This window comes from Haliotis rufescens, unplaced genomic scaffold (assembly GCF_023055435.1).
Source record: "Haliotis rufescens isolate VD_foot unplaced genomic scaffold, xgHalRufe1.0.p SCAF_10, whole genome shotgun sequence".
NCBI classification, from domain to species: domain Eukaryota; kingdom Metazoa; phylum Mollusca; class Gastropoda; order Lepetellida; family Haliotidae; genus Haliotis; species Haliotis rufescens.
In genome coordinates this window covers 46,614,952-46,642,226 of record NW_025963780.1, presented here as the reverse complement: position 1 = coordinate 46,642,226, position 27,275 = coordinate 46,614,952, and the positions used below count along the sequence as shown (strand labels likewise).

General features: G+C 40.4%; 1 protein-coding gene across 6 annotated transcripts; it reads right to left on the bottom strand.

Annotated features, from left to right (window-relative positions):
* Window positions 1-3,729: 3,729 nt before the first annotated feature.
* LOC124126334 (cAMP-responsive element modulator-like) lies at window positions 3,730-26,991 on the bottom strand. Of its 6 annotated transcripts, none has more exons than XM_046489736.2 (7): window positions 26,838-26,991; window positions 22,076-22,254; window positions 21,249-21,334; window positions 19,572-19,717; window positions 18,358-18,528; window positions 12,630-12,789; window positions 3,730-5,457 (listed from the first exon to the last, which is right to left on the bottom strand). In XM_046489736.2, exons 2-7 carry the CDS (start codon window positions 22,250-22,252, stop codon window positions 5,313-5,315), a joined length of 885 nt encoding a protein of 294 aa, XP_046345692.1. In that variant the 5' UTR covers window positions 22,253-22,254; window positions 26,838-26,991; the 3' UTR covers window positions 3,730-5,312. The 6 variants fall into 6 exon arrangements, with proteins under 6 accessions (XP_046345692.1, XP_046345695.1, XP_046345696.1 ...); XM_046489739.2 differs by having other exon boundaries at window positions 3,730-5,206; XM_046489740.2 differs by having other exon boundaries at window positions 18,364-18,528.
* Window positions 26,992-27,275: the final 284 nt, after the last annotated feature.

Below are 27,275 nucleotides of genomic sequence, written 5' to 3'. Positions count from 1 at the left end.
TCCTCACATCACGTGGTCGGTCCTCACATCACATGGTCGGTCCTAACATCACATGGTCGGTCCTCACATCACATGGTCGGTCCTAACATCATATGGTCGGTCCTAACATCACATGGTCGGTCCTAACATCACATGGTCGGTCCTAACATCAAGTGGTCGGTCCTAACATCATATGGTCTCCTATCATCACATGGTCGGTCCTAACATCACATGGTCGGTCCTAACATCAAGTGGTCGGTCCTAACATCACATGGTCGGTCCTCACATCACATGGTCGGTCCTAACATCACATGGTCGGTCCTCACATCACATGGTCGGTCCTAACATCAATTGGTCGGTCCTCACATCACATGGTCGGTCCTCACATCACATGGTCGGTCCTAACATCACACGGTCGGTCCTCACATCACGTGGTCGGTCCTCACATCACATGGTCGGTCCTAACATCACATGGTCGGTCCTCACATCACATGGTCGGTCCTAACATCACATGGTCGGTCCTAACATCATATGGTCGGTCCTAACATCAAGTGGTCAGTCCTAACATCATATGGTCTCCTATCATCACATGGTCGGTCCTAACATCACATGGTTTGGTCCTAACATCAAATGGTCGGTCCTAACATCACATGGTCGGTCCTATCATCACATGGTCGGTCCTAACATCACATGGTCGGTCCTCACATCACATGGTCGGTCCTCACATCACATGGTTGGTCCTAACATCACATGGTCGGTCCTCACATCACATGGTCGGTCCTTACATCACATGGTCGGTCCTAACATCAAATGGTCGGTGGTAACATCAAGTGGTCGGTCCTAACATCAAATGGTCGGTCCTTACATCAAGTGGTCGGTCCTAACATCAAGTGGTCGGTCCTAACATCAAATGGTCGGTCCTAACATCACATGGTCGGTCCTAACATCAAATGGTCGGTGCTAACATCAAGTGGTCGGTCCTAACATCAAATGGTCGGTCCTTACATCAAGTGGTCGGTCCTAACATCAAGTGGTCGGTCCTAACATCAAATGGTCGGTGCTAACATCACATGGTCGGTCCTAACATCAAATGGTCGGTCCTTACATCAAGTGGTCGGTCCTCACATCACGTGGTCGGTCCTAACATCAAATGGTCGGTCCTCACATCACGTGGTCGGTCCTAACATCACATGGTCGGTCCTCACATCACATGGTCGGTCCTTACATCACATGGTCGGTCCTAACATCACATGGTCGGTCCTAACATCAAGTGGTCGGTCCTAACATCAAGTGGTCGGTCCTAACATCAAATGATCGGTGCTAACATCAATTGGTCGGTCCTAACATCAAATGGTCGGTCCTAACATCAAATGGTCGGTCCTAACATCAAATGGTCGGTGCTAACATCAAATGGTCGGTCCTAACATCAAATGGTCGGTGCTTACATCACATGGTCGGTCCTAACATCACATGGTCGGTCCTAACATCAAATGGTCGGTGCTAACATCAAATGGTCGGTGCTTACATCAAATGGTCGGTCCTAACATCAATGGTCGGTGCTAACATCAAATGGTCGGTCCTAACATCAAATGGTCGGTCCTTACATCACATGGTCGGTCCTAACATCAAATGGTCGGTCCTAACATCAAGTGGTCGGACCTCACATCACATGGTCGGTCCTTACATCACATGGTCGGTGCTAACATCAAGTGGTCGGTCCTAACATCAAATGGTCGGTCCTAACATCAAATGGTCGGTGCCAACATCAAATGGTCGGTCCTAACATCACATGGTCGGTGCTAACATCAAATGGTCGGTCCTAACATCAAGTGGTCGGTGCTAACATCAAGTGGTCGGACCTCACATCACATGGTCGGTCCTTACATCACATGGTCGGTGCTAACATCAAATGGTCGGTCCTAACATCAAATGGTCGGTCCTAACATCAAATGGTCGGTGCTAACACCACATGGTCGGTCCATTCCTAACCAAATCTGCAAGGCTCTCACATGTTTGGAAGTTTGGTCATCTTGTCAACTTTCATTTTTATCAATCAAGTCACCGAGCCTGACTACCGGATCCATTTAGTCACCTTACTTCACCAGAATATGTTGGGATCTATCCATCCCAGATTCTTAAAATTAGAACCTACCGACGTCATACGACCGAAGCCATTGCGAGGTTCCAATACAATACCTTTGCTGTGCTGCTACCCTGCTAACAAAACGGTACAAAGTCCAGATTTCTGAAATAAACTACAGCAAGAAGTTACATACTTTCGAACCGAAGTATATCTCTTACATGTTCGTTCATCCGTGACATTTCATTTTGACATTTCTGTGATCCTTATATACACAATGTGTAATTATATACATATGCAATTGGCATACTTGCTCACCAGGGAACATACGTTTCATGTGCAATGGCATAACAATGAATAAAAGAAAATACGAAGGAACAGGTCAGGTTAAAGTGAGCGAGCGAGTGGTATTGTACCATTTTGTTTAGCGCAGGTTTGAACACTTTTCCGGTTATATCACGGCGTGTCTGCTTGGTATGGGAGGAAAGCCCGAAGTGTTACAGGTCTTAGAAGCAAGCCCTCGAACATGTGCTGAGAAATATAAACACCATCTGGGCTGAGCGAATCTCATCTTCCCGAGTTAACTGACTATAAAAGTCCAGTTTCCCATATCATTCGGACGGCATTGTTGACGTCCTTGGAATCTTATTGTGACGTAAGGTCGCAATGACACTTCCCAAAAAATAGCATTACGTAAAATGTATAAACAGTAGAATTATTAAGTGGTTTTTGTTTGGAGTCAGGAGTCAAAAGCTATAATTACAAGGTGAAATAAAGGCGTTCAATGCTGTTTTTTCCCACTCCATCTTTGGATTTAAAAAAAATGAAACGTTTCAACTCGAAAAAAGAGTAACAACTATTAACATTTGATATTCCCTGATCGCGTGCATTTTTTATATATACACCTGGAAAGAAGAAAACATGCACCACTTCTTGTTTACTTCCATATGTATCTGGTCAGGGAAACGTCTGAGAACAAACCCTCCTGTGATAGGCATTTTACTTTACAAACATTAAAAGTCCCAAAGTGATAGAAGAGTAAAGACATGAACCACTTTGTTGAAACAACTGAGCATGGTCTTGACAGGGTAAACCAAGTTTGGTTGCCAATCTTTTATTTGAAGCTTTGACCAGTTGATTCTGACAACTAAAGGGGGACAACTCTGTTTGGCAAATGCACATATAGAACAGTGGAACCCCCTTGTCTTGAATCTCCGGTTGTGTTGAACTCCTGTCCAGGCGAACAGTTAAAATATTTATCAGTATTTTTGTGTTGAATTCCTAACTCAATTCAAAGTTCCAAGAGTTAAAACTTACCCTATGTGCATGATGTGGTATTATTACAATCAAGTGATATGTATATACAATGTATATAGATGCATACATGTAGACATGACAAATGGGTCTGTTTTCATTTCCTATTATGCAATGTTATTTACATAAAATCCATAATGTTGTACGTTTGCTTTCTATTGTCTGATGGCTAGGTCAGACGGTTTATTTGTTTGTTGTTTAACACTGCACTCAGCAATATTACAGCTATATGATGGTGGGCTGTAAATAATCGAGGGTAATAAGGTTGAGTCGGATGTGTTGAATCAGGGATAAGTCAAACTATTTCTCTGGTCTCCAGAGGTTAACATTACTAAACAACAACATAAAGACAAGAACACCTTCAATTTTATCCTTTATTTCAAAGACTGCAGCAGCTTCACCCTGTTTACCCATCTAACCTTGTAGTGTACTTGAAACCTTGTGCAATTTAGAGAGCATACTGTTGTCCTAACTGAACCCTGTTTCCAGTTGTCTTTTGTTATGACTGGTCAAAAGCTGAACAGGAATTGGAAGTTCATCACCCTGGGATAACAATGTCCTTGTAGCATGTAACATTTTTATATCTGTTGTAACATGCTAACTGCAATTAAAATATAAAACTTGCATTAAAAGCTTCTTCAACAATTAATACAGTGCATCAGAACAGTTGCATGATGATCATGTTAAGTTATACTACTTAACTCAATTGCTTCTGAAGTCACAACACACATAATTGTGTTTATGTTCTGATGTTAAGACTTTCTGAGTTTGCAACATTCTAGAATTAATCTATTCATGTGCCTAAAGTCAACATGAGTGGCCAAATTGTGCTGAACAGACTGCACATAGAGGTTTTTTATGTCATAGTGTGTGTTGAGAAGCTGCTATTTCTGCAGCCTCAAGAGATCTGCACGAACCTCTTAAAAAACAACAAAACTTTGTCACACACTGAAATGTAAGTATCTGTATTTACATGTAAAACATGTTACAATTCCTTTGTTCAGGAAACTTTAACAACAAGCATATACAGTGTGCTACATATACAATCTTACAAATAACAAATCCATGTAACTATATGTAGATAGACACTTGGCACAAGGGGTAAAACACCCCCACAGTTACACAAGTATGTCTGACAGCAGACATAAAATCTGACTGACCAACAAAACAGATTCACAATATATACAAACAAAATGGTGAGATTTAAATAAGTATGAGACATGGGAATAAATCCTTCTATGGAGAACATGTAGTTGCTCTTTAGAAACAGATAAGAAATGAAATTCCACTCTGTCGTCAGCTAGCACCATCTATCTGTTGTACAAGCAACAGAGTGGAAAGGACCAGCACTGGTCACCATACTTGGTCTGCACCAAACACTGCACTTCCACTGCACTCTTTCTTCACTGGACACCATGGAGTGAGACACTTGGCTGGCTATCCATTTCACCTGGGCCTGACTGTCCAGGTAGTGTCTTCTAACATGTATTATGAATAGAATACACCAGTGTGCCCCGGAACACAACACATTGAGTGTGTACACCTGTGTTCCTCACATCCAGATATTATGAATATTGAGACTGGAGTATCTTCTCTCTCCCTCCTTCTCATCCAAACCCTGAGGTATCTCCTGCCCCTCATGGGACTAATGCAACCTATCTCGTCCATCAAGAAACACATCTGCCATTCTATGTATCCTTCTGACAATATAACTCTTTCAGAGCTTTCAACTCTTCAATTAAAGTTTTGTTCTGATTTTCTAACACTGCCACTCTGTTTTCGAGGCACTTGACATATTCCTTCTTTTTTCTTCGACACTCTCGAGCAGCTTCTCTGTAAGATGAATATAATTACAACTTTATTGAAACATGAAAATCCTTTCAATTTTCACACTGATCAAAGGCTTTACACTCAAGTCCACTCAACAGTGTCAAGTCTCTTATCCATCTTGCTGACAATATAATTCTTTCAAAGCTTTCAATTCTTCTATCAAAGTTTTGTTCTGATTTTCCAACACAGCAACTCTGTTTTCGAGGCACCTCACATATTCCTTCTTTTTCCTGCGACATTCTTGTGCTGCCTCTCTGTAATTTGAGTGAAAATGTTTTCATTTTAAAATATGAAATGCCAAATTTTCTTTACTAATGATAAGAACAACCAACAGGTTTATATAACCTTCAAAAAGAACATGAAATTTCAACAGTTGTTAACACAAACAGCATCCCAATATCCAAACATGAACAGTACAATCGGAGGCAGACTCATCTTGCGAGTGTCACATAACATTGTGATTTTGAGTACAAGTCATTCAAATTCAATGCAAATTCAAGTAAAGATTGCATAGATAGAAGCATAGCACTAGTGACACAATACTTCCACTTTTGCAGCAGTATACAATACATGGGTTTTGTGCAGTTCAGACAATGTTGATTGTTCCCATGATGAGTTCTCCTACATCAGTTCTTTATGTAAGTGTTATTTTGCATGAAGAAGGGTGAGGAATCTCCCAGGAAAATTATTACTTTTCTCAGCACTCATCCCCGAATAGGCACAGCATCACAAAAAAAAAGGATCAGGTCACCCCCCAAAAATACCTAAACATAAGGCAGATTGATGAGGTTAGCAGACACTGATTTAGATTCTTTTTCTGCAATTCTCTAAAATAAATTTGTCCCAGGTGACCCGTAAGGATCCGGGTTAGAATAGGTCTTCACCAAAAAATGCTTGCTGAAAGAGGCGACTAACAGGATCGAGTGGTCAGGCTAGCTGACTTGGTTGATACATGTCATCATATTCCAATTGCGTGGATTGATGCTCATGATGTCAGTCACTGGATTGTTTGGACCAGACTCGATTATTTAAAGGCAAACGTCATATAGCTGGAATATTGCTAAGTGTGGCGTTAAACAACAAACGAACAAAATCATATCAACCAAATGGTGGCATTTGCTGACAGCACAACATGCAAACATAAAACAAATGTGACAGAAACATTTCAGCAGGTAACAGACATACACCAATAATACCTTCTTTCAAATCATTCCCATTGTCTCATTTATGCCAGTAAAGAGCTAAGTGTTGTAAAGCTAAGTAAAGGAACTCATTTCATCATGTATCATTTGCACAAATTGCGACATTATTAACAAGCATGAAATAGTCATATTCCCCACCAAAATGACATGTCCAGTTGTGTGCAAAGCAAAATATATTGTACGGTTTTCAAGATCTGCTCCAGAAACGAGAACTACCGCCATTTTCAGTCTAAGTCAAAGTCATTGCTATGGAAAATCGAAAAATAATTTTTTTATAAAATCCCAGGCACCAGTTTACCACTAGACCTACCTATGTGCCAAGTTTGGTGAAGAAATATTTACAGTTTTCAAGATCTGCTCCTGAAACAAGCACTACTGCCATTTTCAGTCTAAGCCAAATTCGTTGCCATGTAAACTGGAATTTTTGAATTTTTTTAAAATTCCAAACTATCAAAAGTCACCAGTTCACCACTAGACCTCTCTATGTGCCAAGTGTAGTTAAGATATCTCCCATGGTTTCTGAGTTCTGCTCTGTAGATTTAGATATCGCTTGATCTCACCCACGCAATATCTCCTGTGGGAGCCAGTTTGGGATGAAAAAATAAAGTGAGCGGTCTAGAGGCTTACTTGTCATAATCAGAATGCCTACCCATTAGTCCACAAAGCAGAACAATCTGTTTATTCTTGCATCACATTATTCATGTTAATACATGTGTTTCAGTCTAAGCATGAAAGTCATGGGTCTTTGTCATTACCCTATTATTCAAAGTTAATGACTCGGAGGTCCCTCGATTCAAATACCATAAAGGTCTGAAAGACCATCATTAATTTCAAAAACTGAACACATCTAGTGTAAACATGAATTATGCTACAACTTAAAAGTGTAGTTTGAAACTGTAAAAATGCTGCCCTGAATGTCACTAGGGAACCACATGTATACCCAACACTTCGGGTACTCCTTTCACATCATAGCATCTCTGGTTTCATTACAGGGGAAGTAACTCTACATAACATTAAATCTACTTATCCATTGTCCAGTCCCCTAATATTTCCCCTGATGCTATTTATTAATACAATCACCAACAGTCTTGGTTAACACAAAGAAACCAATAAATACTATTCCCCTGCTTTCTTACTGGCTGGTCCACGTAAACCAATTATGTGTAATCCAGGAGATAGTGTAATTTCCTGGCACTAATATTCTCATAAGCTAAAAGACCACATCCAGTCTTTATATTGCTGTGAGTATCACAAATTAAGTTCTTTGAATGTCTAAATAAGTGTTTTTAGTTCACAAAATGAGTTGATTAATTAATTCATAATCTATAGTCTCTACTGGGATTGAGGGACAGTTAAAAACACAAGGCAATGTTGTGGTGTATACAGTTGCATGCACTAATTGACACTGTTAAGAGTGTACAAGATGTATCATTAATGTTTCAAAAAAGGACCTACACATTAAAGTTGATGTCAGTGTGTGAACAGTTTCATGTTTATAGTTTCATGTTTACAATTTATGATTACGTAATTATGTCATTAAAGGGTGACCGCACAAGCTTCTATCAAAATCAATCATCAGAACACCACAAAATATGAGCAGGGATTTATCTAGACCAGTTCATGAACGAATATTCGGCCCCAAATCTGCAGCAAACGTCAGAAAATCTTCCCAAAGGGAAATAACCAATTCCCAATTCATGCTACCAGTTATAATTACATAATCAGAGTAATATGTTTATTTATATACTTATCCTGCATTACATACTGCACATTTTGCTTACTCACGAAGTCCTAACTGAGAATGAATGACTATCTAATAGCATCTTCAATGACTCATTGCCAAACATGGCCTCTGTGACATCTGGTGTAGGAAGACGCATCCCCTATCTGTTATTATTCTCTTCAAAGCTTCCATCAGGGCTGATGGTACAATGGGGAGGAAGACGCCAGTCCCTTGGGTACTTTCTTACTTATCCTGCATTACATTGCACATATCCAACTGTAGGTAAGGAGAGGTTAATGTCTGCTTGTACTACCGGGTAGTCCAGACTAATGCCGATTTCATGCTGGACCAGTGAGATACCATACCACAGTTAACCCAACTCATACTCAGATATGGACTCCGAGCCGACCATTCCTTGATTAAGCCCTTTAATGCCTTGCGCCAGGCAGGGTAACAACAAGTACCATCTTCAAGAGAGATGAGACAAGATCCCAGTCGTGTCTGTCCCCTTGGACAGTCACTTCTTATAGCCTCTCATCCTGGAGAAACTGGATCGGCCTCCACAGCCAGACTCAGCTCTGGGACATTTGATCCGTCCCTTTTCATGAAAGGAGTCCTTATCACTCTGTTCCTTAGCCCTTTTGCAGAAGTCCCAGCATTGCTGGTAGGTGCCCTGATGGGGTTATCTTTCATCGCTTCAGAGTGGAGAGAATGTCCTGCATGTCCTCAGTCCTTGCCACTTGTTCATGTACTGGCGCTATGAGATTGTTGAAAAGTGTTGGCGATGTCTGCAGTTGGCTGATCAAAGTCGTCTTAAAATGTGGACCCAAAGTCAAGGTGGATAGATGGCACTGCCTCCCGAGGAGAGTGAATGAGGCCAACATGTGTAGAACATGGTCGCTTAAATTTCCCAGCTGCCTTAACAAGCATGGACCACTCTCTCAGGCATGCATTCATGGCCACAAGGGACGCCGCCAAAACTGATACCGTATATCACTGTGTATAAGGCAAGTTTTTCTTACCTTGAATAAGAGGGATTTCAAGGGGGGTCGTCTTATACACAGGGTTGAAGAGTTTTGATGTTTTTCCCCCCAACACAGACATAACTGTGAGCACGTTACACTGGAAATACCATGTAACTAATCATGTAATTACACTATCTGGTCATTATATATCTGGACTTACCTTTGTAATCTATTTTATTAATCTTATTCAAAATTTCATTCAATATTGTTTATTTTCATTTCCGCAAAATCGTACGGAAGATCACACAACTCACCATTATTTTACAGCAACCAAGGTCATATTACCGCTATTGACGCCTTGAAATGAACTTTAGTGGATAGAGAATGGATATATACCAGTATATCATAAATGCCATACTTTGACTAGTTGAAAGTCATATTTGTTGTAATGTGACAATTATTTGTCAACATAAAGTTTTCACTGTCGCGAGCGCAGAAGCATCGGCGGTGATTGGTCAAATTGTTCCATACGGAAAAAAAAGTGCTAGTAAAATACTACTAAAATAACATGATATTGGAATAAATTATTCCGAATAAAATAATAGTATCAGATTCAATGCTTTCGATTATTGTATCAAAATTCTTTAAAGTTATATTATTGGATGATTATAAACCAAATCACCGGTAGATTCCGAGAAACGTGTACAGCTGATTGCTACTTCCGGCTTAGGTTACAAGAAAATACACACGGTAATCTTTATCTCTGCATATAACACAATGCTTATCAGAATAGGAAATACAATTTAATCGGTCAAGGATCATTTTTTATCTCAACTTTTAAATTTGTATTGACCAAGTTTAATTGTTATGATCTGTTCGTTTCTCTTCAGCGATCAGGGAAATGATGTAATTTTTTTTCTGCGGAAGACAAACACGTTTTTATTGCAAATGTAGGGATTGTGTATGCGCTGGTGATGTGCTTCATTCCGATTCGCTTCATAGGCAGGGTATATAAATTGCATCAATTTTAAAGGCTTGTACAGGGGGGTCGTCTTATACGTGGGGTCACTTTATAGACAGCGATATATGGTAAGTGTGGCAGAGTTTTCCGCAACTCCCCATTCAGGGACGAGACCAGGGAGGTACCAACCCTGGAGGATCCAGTCATCCTCAACAAAACTTTGAGGTGGCTATTTTTAAGCATAATCCAGGCCGTGTACAGGTTGTTTCTTAGCATGCGTCAGCAGCTTGAACGAGGTGGTATGATTTTGAAACCCTTGTTTAGTTTTTTTTGACAAATACGTCAGGTGGCAGTGCAATCAACACCAGTTTCCCTCCCTCCATATGGCAAGTCTTTTGGAGCCTCGTGCCCTGCTTGATAGACATCTCTGCGGGCAGAAAATCAGCAATCCGGGGGACTGCATCAGAGTAAGAGTCGTAAGTCAGGATCCTCGTCGTCGTAGTTTAGTTCCGATAAAGATGCTCGCTGGATGGATGACCCCTACTTCCTGGAGTGAAGGAAGACAAAAAGGGACTCCACCCTACGATGCAGCCAAGGGTGTAATCGACCGCTGTCTTGAGGATGGGGTGCTAGCCGGCAATGACATATGGTAACCGAACAAGTACATGACAGTTCTATCCGTCGTTACCTCAGCTGAGATCGTGTGAAATTGTCTAATTGGGTCCAGAGCTCAGGCGGGTGGCTGATCCTGGGGCTAAGATGAGGCACCACTGCTGGAGGCACAGGCCATTGATGAGCTTGGCCAAAGTGCTAGGCCTGGGCTCAGCCAAGGCCCTGAAGAGGCAGAGCAAAGGTCTGACATCTTATGATGGGCCTGTTGCTGTTTTCTCTTGGTTATAGTGAGTGAGTATGGTTTTACGCCGCTTTTAGCAATATTCCAGCAATATCACAGCTGGGGACACCAGAAATGGGCTTCACACATTGTACCCATGTCGGGAATCGAACCCGGGTCTTCGGCGTGATGAGCGAACGCTTTTACCACTAGGCTGTCCGACCGACCCTCTCTTGGTTTTAACCCTAAGATAGGTGAGGATGCCCTTGTCACAGAGGGAGGCCAAATCCTCATACCTACGAGAGGGGAGACACTGTCTGACAGTCAGAATCACGGAGGTGAGGATCTTTCGCCGACTTCTTGCCTCTACATAAAGTGCACTTGGCAGCAAACATCAGTAACATGGGAGTGAAAGGTAACGCCACAAATAACATAAAAACCGGCCCAGTCTAGTTATTTGTACAATGATGTGATGTCAGTGAAAATCATATTCATATAGCAAATAAGTTTATCTACTCGATAATATAAATGATAAACATAACAAATGCAAAATACATTCATCAAGTATCACCATGTCAAGAATTTGTTTTTGCGTCTCCTGCCATAAAGAAAAATGGCACAAACACGAAACCACGACCGGAGGTACTGACATGGAATTTATTACTTCCATGCATTGAAAATCCAAAAGATATTGTCCCTCACGTCCTGCTTAGTCATGGAAGAAGAGAATAATGACAAGGGGGCATGTCTTCCGACATCAGATGTCATGGAGGTCACATTGGGCTGCTAGATAATTATTCATTTTCAGTTAGGACTTAGTTAGTAAGAGCAATGTGCAATATGTAATGCAGTACCAGTTAAAAAATACTGTTATGACTTTGTAGAAGTGAGCTTCATTTCACTCATGACAGGACCAATTAAGATATGTTAATGCCATATTTATAGGGGAAAAGTAGCTTGATGTCCCTGGGACCATAAGGTTTTGATACAATATCGTGAACCACCTTTTAGGGTAAGTACTAAGCATGAAACGATACATCGGTGGTGCACTGCAAATTCTAACAATGATACTATATTTCTGTATCATTATCAGACAATACAATTGCTAACATAAATATCTTACTACTTAATATTGCATATGTGTCTACAGCTAGCTTTCCCTTTGAACCTACTCTGAAATATTTATAGTCAAGAAGTTTCCACACAATTTGACATAAAAGAGTGTATTGCATTACATATTTTATCAAGACCTTTGAATCATGACCTTGCCGTGTCATTTCACCACTAGTACCAGTACAATGACAAAGACCCAATGACCGCCATCTTTAATTTTCAAACACTAGTAATTAATATCATGAAGTACATATCATGAAGTTATTACTGGTATTATCTAGAGTCAGTGTACAAGATGTAACCCTTTGTTGTACACACAACTGACTCAGTCATTATAAGGGATGTCACAATATGGATACAATAATATGTTGTCATATGTTATATGTTGTCTACCAATCTCGAGGGGCATATGGTGTGATGTACTCTATGTGTGAGAATAGACTGGCCAGGTTATATTATTACATATATATTTCTTTTGGAAAAATCAACACAGAAATAAATCATTTATTGAAATGGGTAGTCGTATTGTATGTCGTAGTCAGGAGTAAATTCACAATTGAACATTGGTAAATGACAACTTTGCCCAGTATGTTTGTATGGATGTATTAAATCCGACAAAACAATACATACCTGTTCTTAAGCAGCCTAAGTTCTCTCTTGCGTGAAGCCTCCTCCCCATGTCCCCCTGGACTTGTGATAGGACTACCGGCTGCTGCCATCACCACTCCCTGCGGTAGGGCGCCTGATGTAGCAATCTGGTATGCCTGAACCCCTGTCCCACCAACTGATACTGAAACACAAAACAGGCATTAACAGACCACATTTGCCTCTTTGGGAAAGTAACATACATTAAAAGTGAAAACAATGTCTTATTTTATACACAGAGTGTCTAATCAATAAACAGCCAAGGGTACATCTAGAGGTGATTTGTATCTTCTTACAGATATACACAGAAATAGCAATTATAGCTATAATTGTGTTTATTCTGTAATGAAGCCACAGGCCCATTATTTAAGTAGACAAGATTGTTTTAATGACCCCAAACACTAATAAGCATCATAAGTAACAACTAAACAAGCTAAGAATTTAGCCGAACCAGTGTTTCCAGCTAACCAACTTTATCACAAACACTACTTTATCACATAATTCCAGATTGAATTTTGCAATGATCTTATTCCCATGGCACAAAAAATTATCAACAAGGGGACAAAGTCATTGATATACCCCACAATGGTAAATTCTTGTCGTGAATTAATTAACTAGTTATATTGACTGCATGTCAAATGTAATGGTATCAAAAGGCACCTGTTCACTATCCAAGTGCCAAGTTTGGTGAAGAAATATTGTACAGACTTCAAGATCTGCTCTGAAATGACATTTTGTGTAGAAAGACACACAGAAGGACACAGTCTATTTTAATACCCCCTTGCAAAACTTTGCGGGAGGATAAACAAAATTCTAGTAAAACCCAGATATTTTTTATATTTGTACACTTATCCTGCATTACTCCTTAATGCATATTACTGCTTGTTCTTGACAGAGGAAAGAGCTGTGTGATGGTCTTTGCTTGAAGAAGTTGTTCCAACTAGCTGAGAGGCCAACCCTATCACGCAGCTCCCACGTGACCAAAGGAAGTGACGTCACGGATCCTCACATTACTCTTAAGTCTGGATGGGTCCCTTTAGACGCAGTAATGCAGGATAAGTATACAAATATAAAAAATATCTAGGATTTCACTAGATTTTTTTACTTATCCTGCATTACTCCTTAATGGATCTTTATCGGACTGAACCAGGGGGGGGCATACCTTCAGATGTGGACTTTCATCTTTAATTTCCAGACTCTGTTCCCTAGCCAATCCTTGGCTGTGTGGTCGGCTTCGGGTAACCACTCCATGTATGGGAACCTCCAATTCCCTCAGCTGTGTGGTCGGCATCAGGTGACCACTCCATGTATGGGAAACTCCAATTCCCTCAGCCCGTCCTCGGCTGTGTGGTCAGCATCAGGTGACCACTCCATGTATGGCAACTCTCTTTCCTTCAGCCCATCTTCAGCCGTATGGTCGGCCTGGATGACCATTACATTGAAGGGAAGAGTCAGGTATGCGTTGTGTCCTGGTACTGCGCAGCCTGACAATAACTCTCGGTTAGGTCGAGACTGGAGTACCGAGCCGTATGTAAGTGGGGCATGAACCTTCTAGTCCAGGGCTTACGCCAGGGGAGGTCGAAAGGAGGCTCTGGACTTGGAGGCGAGGTCAGTGAGGTGTAGTAGAGGAGCCTGTTGGGCACTACTAACGGACCAAGTTGTGCGTGGGGAGCACATCCTCCAATGCGACATCTCGCATATAGTGACTGGCGACGAATGTGTTTGATCGCCAGAACACCTCTTCATGATATCAAGTGGAGCTCAATTGCTGTGTGGCGCCATGGTCGAGGCGATCGCCTGGGTCTCATTGGAGACAGGTGAAAAGCAGCCCGGTGTTATGGCTGGGGCGTGTATAACCTCTATCGCTTTCTTGTCCAGCAGAGCTGAGATGTACTGGCTTAGTACTGGCTTGGTAGCTGCTGTTAAGTAGGGGGGTAGGTAGAGCAGGTCGTCTATAAGTGCCTGCTTGTACCCATGTCAGATGATGTTGGTGACATATGGGTCCCCAGGATCTCACAATTCTGCCAGAAATGATCCAGTCTCCCACGTACTGGAGTGTCGACAACTTGGACGGCTGGGGGTGGAAGTCCCAGTCGTGCCTGTTTGGCTATTCACTTGAAGTCCCTGCGGTTGGCGTTACCTCTCTCGGAGTGGCCAGGGCGGGACTGTTAAGCGCCCCGTGAGGTTGAGGTGGTGCCTCGCCACTGGGGCTGGAGGGTGTTGCATCGCGGCTGGTATGAGCCAGACTGGGATGCCTCAGCAAAGGCTGGCTGTGACACCCTAGCCAGGGTCTTGAGAGCTGTCTCGTCTCGGGCGAAGGCTGAGACTCGGGATTGAGTCATTGATGTACAGCGACAGGCGTCTGGTCGAGTGGTTGCAGTGTTACGCATAAGTGATCATGCAAGCCAGTCTGTACAAATACACTGCACGGATCCCATAAGGTCAGTTGACCTGATTACGGTCGACGATGTTTACAGTCGTAGTTCTTGACATGTGACATGTATGTCGTTCTGCGCAGTAAATTGTTACCCCGTATGCTGAGTGGACTAGTTCAAGCTCCACCCACGGCCAATCCCCTGTGAACCCTGTGGTTGACAGACCAGTGGTGTGTCCGAGTTCTGAGTAGGAACTGTGACGTTGCCGGTGTAGGGGCAAGTTGATCCCCATGATAAGAGTGGCGACTGGTCCGGTGTTGTGAATGATGACCCAGTTGGGTACCCGGAAGCATATGACGATTTTGGTAGGGAAATCTTTGAGAGTATGTTCGCTTTCTCCGAGGAAATGTTCAACCAACGTTGATAGACGAGGAGAATTGGCGGTAGATTTCCACAGAACCGTCACCACGAGGTTAGGCGCTTCCAGGATCTTGGGAAGTGTTGGAGAGCCGTTGTATGGACGCCAATCAAGTGTCCAGCGACCGCTATGGTCTCTGGTTGGCCCTGGGGATCCAACGATCTCATAGGCCTGTAGAATGAGAGCATGTAGCCACAAGGATATCGCGCAATGGCTAATCACCTGTCTGTGCGGTTGTCCCGGGTGTGCATCTGTACAGGCGCACTTAGGAGAGGTGCAAGGATAGGCGCAACCAGAGACGCTAGAATAGACGCCGTTACGGACGCTGTTGACGGTGCTTTTGTAAAGGCGTCTGACGAGGCACTGGCGTCTGTATAGGCGTCCGACGATGCGCTGGTGTCTGTATCGGCGCTGTTTAAGGATAGGCGCTATCTGTATAGGCGTCTGCAGAGGCGTCTGTATAGGCGCTGGGGCAATAGGCGTCGGCGTCTGTTGCATGGCTCGCAAATACTGGATGTACTGGAGGAGAGGGGCGTCCTTCATAGGCGTCTTGGCCGTAGACTGGGTGCCTGTTGGGCGCCATGCGTCTGTCCGGGGACTGGATAGGCAACATTAAGATAGACGCAGTAGTGGTCGTCAGGGAGCTCTGGGTAGAGACCGAGACCATGGGGCCCGACATCATGGTAGTAATGGAGGTCGGGGAGTTGTCGTCCGAGATAGCCGATCTGGTTGTGGGTGAATACTCGGATAAGTCAGACATCTGGCGCTGGTGTTTTCCTGGCCTGTTGCGTTCTCTGTTTCCTGGACATACGGAGGTACCATCTGAAAGCTGTGGGGGAAAGCGGAGACAGTCTGTACATCTCTATGACCCTGGGGACAACTAAGGCACAGGTGGTGGGGATCCCATGCCTACATATTAAGCCGGCACTTTGAGCATGAGGGCATGATATCTGCAATGAAGCAGTGTAAAATCACAATGCGTCCCCTCAAGATTATGTTTACTATAATTTGTTTATCCCACTGCGTGGATTTATAAAACAATTATTACGACAAACGTAAGACAACATACAAAACGAAGACAAAATACTTGCGAGGGTACGCCAATGGTGGGGTACAAAGCAAGAAGAATATAGAACGCAGGCCAGTTAATAACTGGCCACATAAAATATTCAAGATGGCTACTTGTAACAACAAGACACCTGGGTTTACCATTGTTTCTTTCTTAAGAAAACGCCAGCAGGTGTACAAAAGTTATGTTAAAACATACAATGTTTCACAAGATACAAACTGTGTGCACAACACAAGCACAATGAACATTTACTCAAAAGCAAAACTCGTAAGGGTTTGAACAAGTTTGTGCTACAGATCAAAAACAGGTCATCTCTCAGCAAGTGACAAGAGTAATGTGAGGATCCGGGACGTCACTTCCTTTGGTCACATGGGAGCTGCGTGATAGGGTTGGCATCTCAGCTAGTTGGAACAACTTCTTCAAGCAAAGACCTTAACACAGCTCTCTTCTCAGTCAAGAACAAGAAGTAATATGCATTAGGGAGTAATGCAGGTTAAGTAAAAAATATACAAAACATAATCAGGCAGCTACTTGAATCAAGTAAACTTATCCCTTGCTTTGACTGTGTATGCATTTGAACAATTCTTATATCACTAGTCCACAAAAATAGTGGCTCACCTGGATATGTAGTCAACAGTTAAATGTCAACAATGACTAAAACTTTAAAATATAATGCTGAGGACTCAAAACTAATGCTAAACCTATGCATTTGAACCATATATGATGTCATTATAAGGAGAAACACATGTGTGAAAGTTCAGCTTCCAGTGTCAATTTCAGGTAAGTACTAGCCAATATGCCCCGGAGAATTGAAGGGTGAATGTGAAATGGAGTATCGCGTTCAGGATTATTGCTCGAGAGAATTTAAGATCATGGTCTAAACAAGGTCAAAAGTTAAAATACAGAAGGAAAAAAAGCCCAAACACAAATGTTCAGACCCACTACTCTCTACACATGTACTAAATATCATTTCATTATCAACAAAAATTACCCAGAAATGAACAGTGTCTGAAATAATGTTGACTCCAAACAAGCCAGTTGGTGATAAATGTAACCAGCCCATATTTAAGATTGCAGGCCCAAATTAATAAATAAATCAGAGCTCAATTAACATTTTTAGCAACTGAGTTTTTACTCTAGGGTTTCTATTTTAATTGAGTTATAAGATTTTTCATTGGGTAACCAATATATCTTTTCACTCATCTATTCATCACTCTTTTAGGTTTTTCCCAAACTTAGTGAATATTCTAAGATTTTACAAAAATAAAATAATGTTTTAGATATATATAATTGTTCGCAATATATAGGCTTGACTCGGAAAGTAAATTAGCTCGTAATTGTGTTTTGGAAATTAGCTCCTTTGTATGCATGCTGAAAAAGCTTAAATACATTTGAGTTTTTTATTTAATGCATGAGTTTCTGTTAAAAGTTGATTGAAAGTAATTGGGTTTTGAATATGTTTTGGGGGTATTAACAAATACGCTGCTTATCTGTAGCTCTGTAAATACAAGAGTACACAATCATGAGGAGATGTTTATGACACACAATGCACAACAAATGACTGGCAAATAGGCCACGGCAAAAGTTCACTTGACTTTCTGTCGGGAACTAAAAATGACCTGGTACAGTCATCCATGAAATGGTGAAAGTGACAAGAAAAGTCCTCAAGGAAATATGACTAGTCCCTCTTGAATTTTACTTGTCTCAGACAAGCAGATTCATGTTAACTTATAAAACTGTAAAAGACAGGGGTTTCGGAGGGTGGTACAAATAACTTCACAACAGTAAAAACATAAATAAAAAGTGACAATTGTATCATAAAGAAATAACTATCTACAAAATAAACCTCACCAGTACCCGGTATATAGAACTGCCCATCAGGCCCCTGTGCATACTGAACAATAGTAGCTCCCTGAGCCCCTGTCGAGGGACTGGCATTTGACATTGTCAATGTCTGGAGTCCCTGGGACACGGGTGTGCCATCTGGGTGAGTCGTGATCTGGATGGCCCCAGCAGGAACAACTGAAACAAACAATAACCATCACTCTCTGTGCATCCATGCTGCATCGTGGCTTACGAGTCATGAAAATCACAGAATGTCATAATGCCATGAAAGGCCATGGCTCTATTTCACCAAAAGGCTGAACTGTTCACCTGATCACAGTGATTTTAGCTGAACAACACATTACATGATACCCGGTATGCTAAATGGCTACAATAATAAAACATTTGGTGGAACACAATCTGTGAAAAAGGCTAATCACTGCTAAAGACAAACTAAAAGATTGTCTGTGGCACAAAAGTTCACTGCTAATCCTAAAGCCATGGCAAAACTTAAATAGGTTTCATTTAAAAAAAAAATTAACAAAGGAAAAACTAACCCCCAAATCACTATTTCAACACAATATGATGTCAAATTTTGTCTTCCAGTGTCAGTCCAGCAATTTCCCAGGGAAAGTGGTTGAATCAAGGTCATTTTCTTTTATGATATGGCAAAAAAGGAACATGTTTAAACAATGGGGAAATTTGGAAATTTGTACAAGCCTGGAGGAATTTGTACTAACCCCATGACTCAGTTTAACATGAATACCCCACTCAGACACAGTATACTGACTCCAAGTCGACCAGTCCTTGTTTTGGCCCCTTAATGTCTAGCAACAGACAGGAAAACAACGAGTAACGTCCATCTTAATGTCTTTTGGTATGTCGCGGCCGGGCATCGACCCCCTAACCTTCCGCTCTTCAGGCGGACGCTCTGCCACTAGATCATGGAGGCGGCCCCTTTTGTCAGAGAGGAGATAGTTATAGATATATAGTTATAGTTGTTAGCTGGTGTGATCTTTGTTATTTGTGCAACCTGAGTTGTTTCTGCATTGGTTTCCTCTAAAACGTATCTGATATGTTGGTCAATTATTGCACAACAATAAAAATGACACAGTCAACCAAATGAAATTAACATCACTTATGATGCAACCAATTTAGGTAGGTACGTTGAGGCATACATCTCACTTAAAGAATTGGCAATTTATCACTAATGAGTGAGTACTCCTTGACAGTGAGCATACCTGTAGCTTGTTGGTACTGCACAGCGTTGGCTGAACTGGTGAGATTCTGGGCTGCCTCATTACTCTCTTGGCCATCCTGGCTCTGACTGTCATTAGATTCATCATCCATCTTAGACACAGGTGATGATAAGTCATTCAAGATCTTTCTGCAACAAAGCCAAATCTTATCTTTAAAATGTGTTTGTATTTTGACTTCGGGGCACTTTATAGATGAAGGCCCATATTACAAAAAGGTCTGAAAAAATATAAAGCATGAAGATACTGCTGTTAACCAGGGACATACAAATTGTCAAACTTTAGAAAAAGACTTCTTTAATCTAAAAGCCATAATTACATCTGTATCTCAATGTCATGGTAGTAGAGCTAAATGCCACCACAACACTAGCTTCCAGCACCGTTTACCATGTAAGAATATGATGCTTAAAGTTGCCATTTTCAACAATTGAAGAATATTCTTTTCAATTATACAAATTTTAAAGTTTTTTTTTAATTCTAGCAATCTTAGACATATTACCATGCTTAGGATCCTTGACACCATAAACCTATAAGTCTCTAGCTCTTGTGGTTTGCAGCTTTAGAAATTGGCACTAGTCCTATAGTCCTTGTCAAACTGCCCAATAGATAAGGTTTCATAAGGACTAGTTAAAATTTGCCCTTTTTAAGCGCTAGTGGACTAATAGAGTTAGTTTCTATCATTGGGTTTGCAGTCTGTGTCAAAATTGCGTCCAGTACACATAAAAATGTAGATAATGGACGTAGAAAAAGATTATACTACGTCTTGAGGGACGCACAGTAACATTTATTGAAAATACAGCGCATCAAGAGCAGTCATGGGTCATGTTATTTCACCCATCAATCATGACCACTGTCCACATGATCATTGAATCATTCTAGGCTCTAAAGTAATTACCTAAATGTACAGTACACGACACCATTTAATTTTTTACAGGACCTCATAATGCCTTATGAAAATGAAAATTAATTATTGGGGGTCCCCTGAACCCCCACTTTTGTAAGTCAAGGTAAAACCCTGGGCTTAAGATTAGTGGATAAAGTCGCAGACTGGTTTTGCAAGAGGGAGATTCATACCTGAAGTTTACCATTTCAAAAAATTAAATTTGACTTTATTATTACAAATCTGAATCACAATGTGTTGACTCATCATATCAATGTTTCTTAGGTCTTGGAAATTCATAGATGAATCTGAAAGCCTTTCACCATTTACAAACAATTATTGACTGTAAAAATACATTGGAAATCTGTATTTCTGTGTACATGTTTGAGCCTTGATATCTGGTGGGTAGATTTAGTTCTGGTTACTTTTGTTATGAGTCTGTGAAGTGGGTTTCACAACACCTTGAAACAGCATTGTGACAAGTTGATAGAGGAGAAAGGGATAGCTTGACATTTTCCACTCTGGTGAAACAAATAAGGATGGAATTGGTGCTGACAAACTAACAACGACAATTTGGCATCTGGACTCAAGACCAGTGCCCCTGGTTATTCTTTAAAGAAACCTCCTGACTTGTACCATGTGTTTGGGGGTTCTAAACATTTTTGCTTCAATTATTTAATTCATGGATGCCTGAATCTGAATTACAAGTATCCCTAGACTCAATTAATTTCAAACAGTCTGATATTAGACAATACAGAAGTGTGGTGAATATGCCAAATCACCTGTATGATGGTCGTCTTGCTAGGATCTCTCTCCTTTTTTTGGCATCTGAGTCATCTGAAGATAGTTCATCATCAACAGCAGCAACCTGCAGGAATTGATTATTTACAGAAAGTGAGTTAAAATTTAAAGTCACATCGGCAATATTTCATCCATATCATGACGAGAAGTTATACATTAGTTACAATATAACAGTACACTGCAAAACAATGTTTTGATTTTCAACAATTTGATAAAGTTATGGCAGCCATCAGCTAATGTAATATGTGGGGCCCCATATGGGCATTTTAAATACTGTTTATCATCTTAATTTTTTAGATTTGTCAAAAAAGTAGCATTATTTATACATGCTAAGAAAACCCTTAGTCTGAAAAAAATTAATCTCCTAAACTCATGACAGAATAAAACATTCTGGCAGGGAGAAAAAACTGGCACAAGCCAGGTCAGTTTGTTTGATGTTAAACTAAAGGAATCCTGAGGGCTAGTCTAGTTTCAGAGGTTTTAGGGGTGTCCTTATATGTGATAGCTACTCAGGCTAGTTAATGTTATTTAGGCTAGAACAGTTTACTGCATTCCTTATTTAAGGCAGAATAATCTAATGGATGAAAAAATGGTTGTTTCAACAACATGTTGTTCATATACAAGTTGACCAAGTCTCAGTAAGTTTTCAGCATATATTTCTATTTTGTTTTTCTCATTCAAGAGTAAGAAAATTAAGATCAGACTTTTAATGAATTAGACAGGTATCATGATAAGGTATGTTTAATAAAATAATTGGATATCTTATTCCATCATTGGAAACTGCAATGAATAAAAAAAGTGCACTTACTCTGACAACTTGAATGGTCTGGACATTGCCAGTACTGCCAGCAGACTGAATGACGGAGTGTTGGTTGGACTGTATCACAGACTGGACTTGGACAGGCTGGTTGGGAATAGTCACATGAACTACTGATATACCTTGTGAACCATTTTCTAGATCTCCTTGAGCATTGCCTTCAGACATATCTGAAATAGAAACCAACAAATTAGTCCTATCAAAAATGATGGTGGGTTGATATAGAACATTGGATCAAAATTATCGCACCACATACAAATGTCATTTTATCATGGCAATATGAATAGAAAACAGCTTATATTTAGATAAGCATTTAATCATTGCTCCATGTCACAAATGGCTCTTGAAACATTTCCAGCAGTATCGACTTGGCAAAGAAAGAAAACTTAAGAGGACAACTCATACTATTGTAGATGTGCACAAGCGTCTTGTATGATCACTTGCTAAATATTCAAGATATTAGGTAACCTTTCATGATGAAATTGGTGTGCAAGCAAACTTTTAAGACATGTTGGATGTTGAAGTTTTATGCTATCTTCAATTGAGCGAAAGCTGGACTAAATGCTGCAGTCACTTAAATACTGCACTGTGTAAATTAAGCAGACACAAAAATCACCAACAACGAATAGAAAGTACTTTTCCCATAGGTGCAAAGAAAATGCAGTTACTTAAAAGGCCTCAAAGTTGTGACTAAAACGGTAGCCAATGCAACCTAAATTTCAGTTTGTCTACTGTCTAAATTTGAGAGGTAGCCAATGACTACCTAGAAAAATATCTTGTGGCAACTAAATTCTATTGCTACACATCTGTAGACACCAAAATAAATAACAGCTGATATTGGAAAACATGTCTGCTAATAATTGTACATGCAAATAATTCCTTCTAAAGTCCATAAAAAACCATATACAAGGGGTGGCTGTAAAGATCTGGATCCCACTTGCGTAGAAGGCTTCCTCCTGGTGTTGAAAAGAGTCCTCCACAGCAGAATGACATCACCATTTGCTTAACGCTTGCCAGACAGTTCTTTCTTCAAGTTTGGGAAGAGATGTAAATCTGATGGTGCCTAATCTGGTGAATATGGAGGATGTGTAATGGGTTCAAAGCCATGGTGACAACATACTTGTACTTGAACAAAACACCTTTAGTGCGTTTTCCACCATGTCTAGCCTTGGTATTTTCACACAGTTGCTCAAGCAGATTACCATGATATTGGCCATTAATACTCTGACCTTTCAGGATGTAGTCTACCAGAAAGTTTTCCTTAAAAGCCCACCTTGCCAGCTGATGGACTTTGCCCTCTTTGTCAGAGATGTCAGATGCTTCTATTGCTCTGGTGGTTGTTGATCTCAGGACCTTTCTGATCAGGAGTCAGAAGTTGTGGTGCCAAGCATGCTGCAACCTTTCTCATACCAAATTCAATCCTCAGAAAGTTCCAAGTTTTCCCATGAGAGATGCCTACTATGTTGGCTATGTGATGTCACGTGTGTGTTTAAGTCATCCATAATCATACCAAGTATGTTATCAACATTTTTCTTAATTGTGTGAGTTGAAGGTCTTCCCGATCTGGATCATCATCGAGGCTCCCTCCTTACCTCTCGAACTCTGCTGCCCACCTCTAAACAGTGACAAAGGAAGGAGCATCATCCCCTACAGTTGACAGCATGTCCGCATGGATGACTATTGGAGTTAGAGATACTTGAAGAAAGCCAGAGAAATGTTGGTCCATTTCCATCAACAGAGAATACCTAGTCCCTTTGATGCCTGCAGAAATATGCTATCCAGTTTTGTATTGGGTTCAAATGGCAGCCTGTAACTTATTTTACTTAATACATGCAAACTTTTAAGGGTGTACCATACAATAACATACATCCTTCATATTTAGACTCTGAATTTTTCAGACATCCCCATAGCTGGATTTTGGAGTGAGCGTTTAACAACAAACAAATGAATAAAACACTTATTAGTTGGCAAAAGATTTGTACATGTGCCACCAGACACATAAACCGTTGATATTACTATGGTCCCGTGCATTCACAGGTAATACAGGAATGTTGTGTATACAAGCGGCCTACTGATTTATTAGAAACTTGCGACATAGGTTGCAGACTGTTTTCGAACACTCAGATCCCAGTGTTTCCAGGTGGCATTTTAATCTGCCGGTCATGTGGGCCAGTAGCAAATGAAAATATTGGTCCTGGCCTTAATTTACAGGTCCCATGATCACTAATAAAAGATATACTATGTACAATGCCCTTATTTGAAACAGCAGTATTGATAATGATATGTTACGTTATAACGAGAGGTGTGACATCATTAAAGCTACCGACTTGTTGTCATGTCAGAACAGTCCATCGTCATTAGAATTTTGGTTTTACCAGACACTGGGACCATCAGCCCTCAAATGTACTGGTACCAGTCATATTTTACCAGTCAATATGTTATATGCCGGAGGAAGGAAACACTGGATCTTTCTTGCCATATTTGTTGTTTCAATCATGACAAGTGTCCAAGACTTGCTAGCATCAGCCTCTGCAGATTCCGTGGTCATGCAGTATTATGCAGAAATGTACCTATCTTGCAGAAAATTACATTTTGAGGGGAACTCATACAGAATTTTGAATTTCTCTGCTGCAGAATCTATCAAATACTCTGCAGAATTTTAACATGTAGGTCAAAAGCTGGTTTTTAAACATGTACATAGATATTTATTTCCTTTTGAAGTGAATTTGACTTTGGTGGTATTGCATGTCTGCAGGGTTACAATAGTGATCTCCAGATTCACTTCAATAAGCTATTCTAGACGTGTATAAGTTTATAATAAAAATGTCTGTCACATGTTAAAGAGGTGCAAAACTATGAAATTTATGAAAAATAAGCGTAACAGTTTGCAGAATTGTGTTCAGAATAAACAAAATTCGGTTGCAGAAATCACAAACATTGACTGCATTTTTAAAAAAAAATATAACAGGAATTGAATTGTAAGAAAGAAACGAGGCTACTTGTCAAACATTAACATGTTCGATAACTTTTGTACCCTTATTTCAAAGTCTTTTGCAACTTAAAATTTAAAATTTTCAAATGGGAAAAAGGGGCCTTTATTCTACCTCACATTTTCATGTGTTAGAATAATATTTGTTTCTTTGTTGTTTAACACCACCCAAATCAATATTCCAGCTACATGATGTAAATAATCAAACCTGGACCATCCGAACCAGTGATTGACATCATGAGCATCGATTCACGCAATTGGCAAACAATGAAGTCAGGCAATCAACCAAGTCATTAAGTCTCACTAACTGATTCATTTAGTCACCTCTTGCAACAAGCACAGGGTGCTGGGGACCACTATTCATCCCACGAATCCACACAAGCAGTTGGCACAATGAAATAATGCTGACAATGACATCACATCAGAACTCAAGCTTAAAGTCAACCAAATATGATCCATGCCAAATTACAGAAATCACTTATGCATATTCGGATAATTTTCTCATACAAACATTCAACCTTTGGAATTCAGCACCACAAAGTATACCAACACACAACAATACCATTGATATAATTATAATAAATGGGAACTAATATACACAAATATTGTTTTTTGGATTCAGTAATTATCATTGTTATCTTGCAAAACAGGCTGCTTTTCTCAGTGAATAGTGACCTACACACAGAGATCATCATCACGTGCATTTGTGGTGACGAATTCCAAACATTCTAAAGAATTCCACTCATTATCATATTGAAATCAACATTGATCTTGTCATTTCACATGTACCAACATTTAATCTGAACATAAGCATTAAAAAAACACCAACAGAATGTTAATCAAGATGCAATTTAATTGTACTTAATAATGTTAACAGTAGTTTGCAGTAATAATTCCATTTTATCCAGTTTCATAGATTTTCAACAAGTTTATGCTGATATGTGAACCCTGGCTGGGCAAAAATATCGGGTCAAAATGAACCCAAGTGCTGTATCTAGTACTGCTTCTTTAGCAGATTGCTTGTTACTAAAAGGAAATCCTCAATGAAACTGTTTCCTCAAACCTGTAGGCTAATAGCTTTCGGTTGTAATGTTCTACTACAATTTATCAAAAACAAAATTATCTAAACGATTTGGCATTTAAATGAATGAATTTGCAGAGTTCTAAGCAAAATGTGGGGTCTACCTGTCTATCAAATAATGTTCTAAATCCCATCTAGCCTAGATTGTTTCAACGCGAAAAACCATAACAGGCAATTTCTTTTCAAAAGACTAATGATTCCACAGCTTAATTAAACACACAAAGTGATAAAAAAAATCAAGCAGTGAAAACAGAACAACAAGTGTACAAGCTACTCGGGTCAACAACAAATCAACATCCAATCACCCACGACTGACCTCGATTTTCATTTCAAGTCTGTCAGCATGGCTACCGAGAGAAAATGTTTCAATTTACCAACGGATTAGTGTTTAAGGAGTTCCTCATGGCTGACGGAATAAACTCGGGAAGACTAGAGGTAACATCTGATGAAAGGGGTAACCCCGTGGTGACTTCGTCATCAAAGGAGTGAAACGGGACAACACAAGGGAAAACCCCGGAAAAAGTCTTGAGTCGCTGACTAAAATGCAGACATGGCTTCAACAGATCTACAAAATGTGGCTGACAACCTCTGGAATGTTGTTCTCTGTGTCATGGTCGAAGCAAACTGCGCCAATTTTTCGTGATTCCCGCACGACAACACGTTTGATTGTTGTGAGTACTTACCGGTTACGTACTTTTCGTCACCAACTTTGCCGCAATCGGAGTGGATAAATTTGCAGGATACGTAGTGGCCACGTCAAAATACACGATCAGCGTCACAAGCTTCAACAACAAGCCTCAGCACTTGAGCAATTTTAGATATTCCTACGCGGGAGTGACGTTTGGGAGCTTTTGATTGGTCCATATTTTTGCGTTGACGTCATTCGTCTGGGCGATGACGCGTGCTGATTATCGTGGAAAATGTCGTTTTATGACCTTTATTAATATTAAGAGTATTTTCATTATAGAAAATAGCTCATCACATCGAAATCCTTTTAGCCCCCAAGCAGAAAAATATCAGAAGTGATTGTATCAAAATAGAGCGAAGGGCAGCTGTACTTCAACACCGTACTCTTTATTTCCGTGAATGCACTGACAATGTACTTTGTTCATCGGAAGAAG

Excerpts from the sequence above, each read along its gene's own strand:
- LOC124126334 (XM_046489736.2), bottom strand. The coding sequence starts at position 22,252 with ATGTCTGAAGGCAATGCTCAAGGAGATCTAGAAAATGGTTCACAAGGT. Across the intron at positions 19,718-21,248 it reads GCAAGACGACCATCATACAG|AAAGATCTTGAATGACTTAT; the intron begins GTGATTTGGCAT and ends GCTTTGTTGCAG. Across the intron at positions 12,790-18,357 it reads GTTCTATATACCGGGTACTG|TATCAGTTGGTGGGACAGGG; the intron begins GTGAGGTTTATT and ends TTTGTGTTTCAG.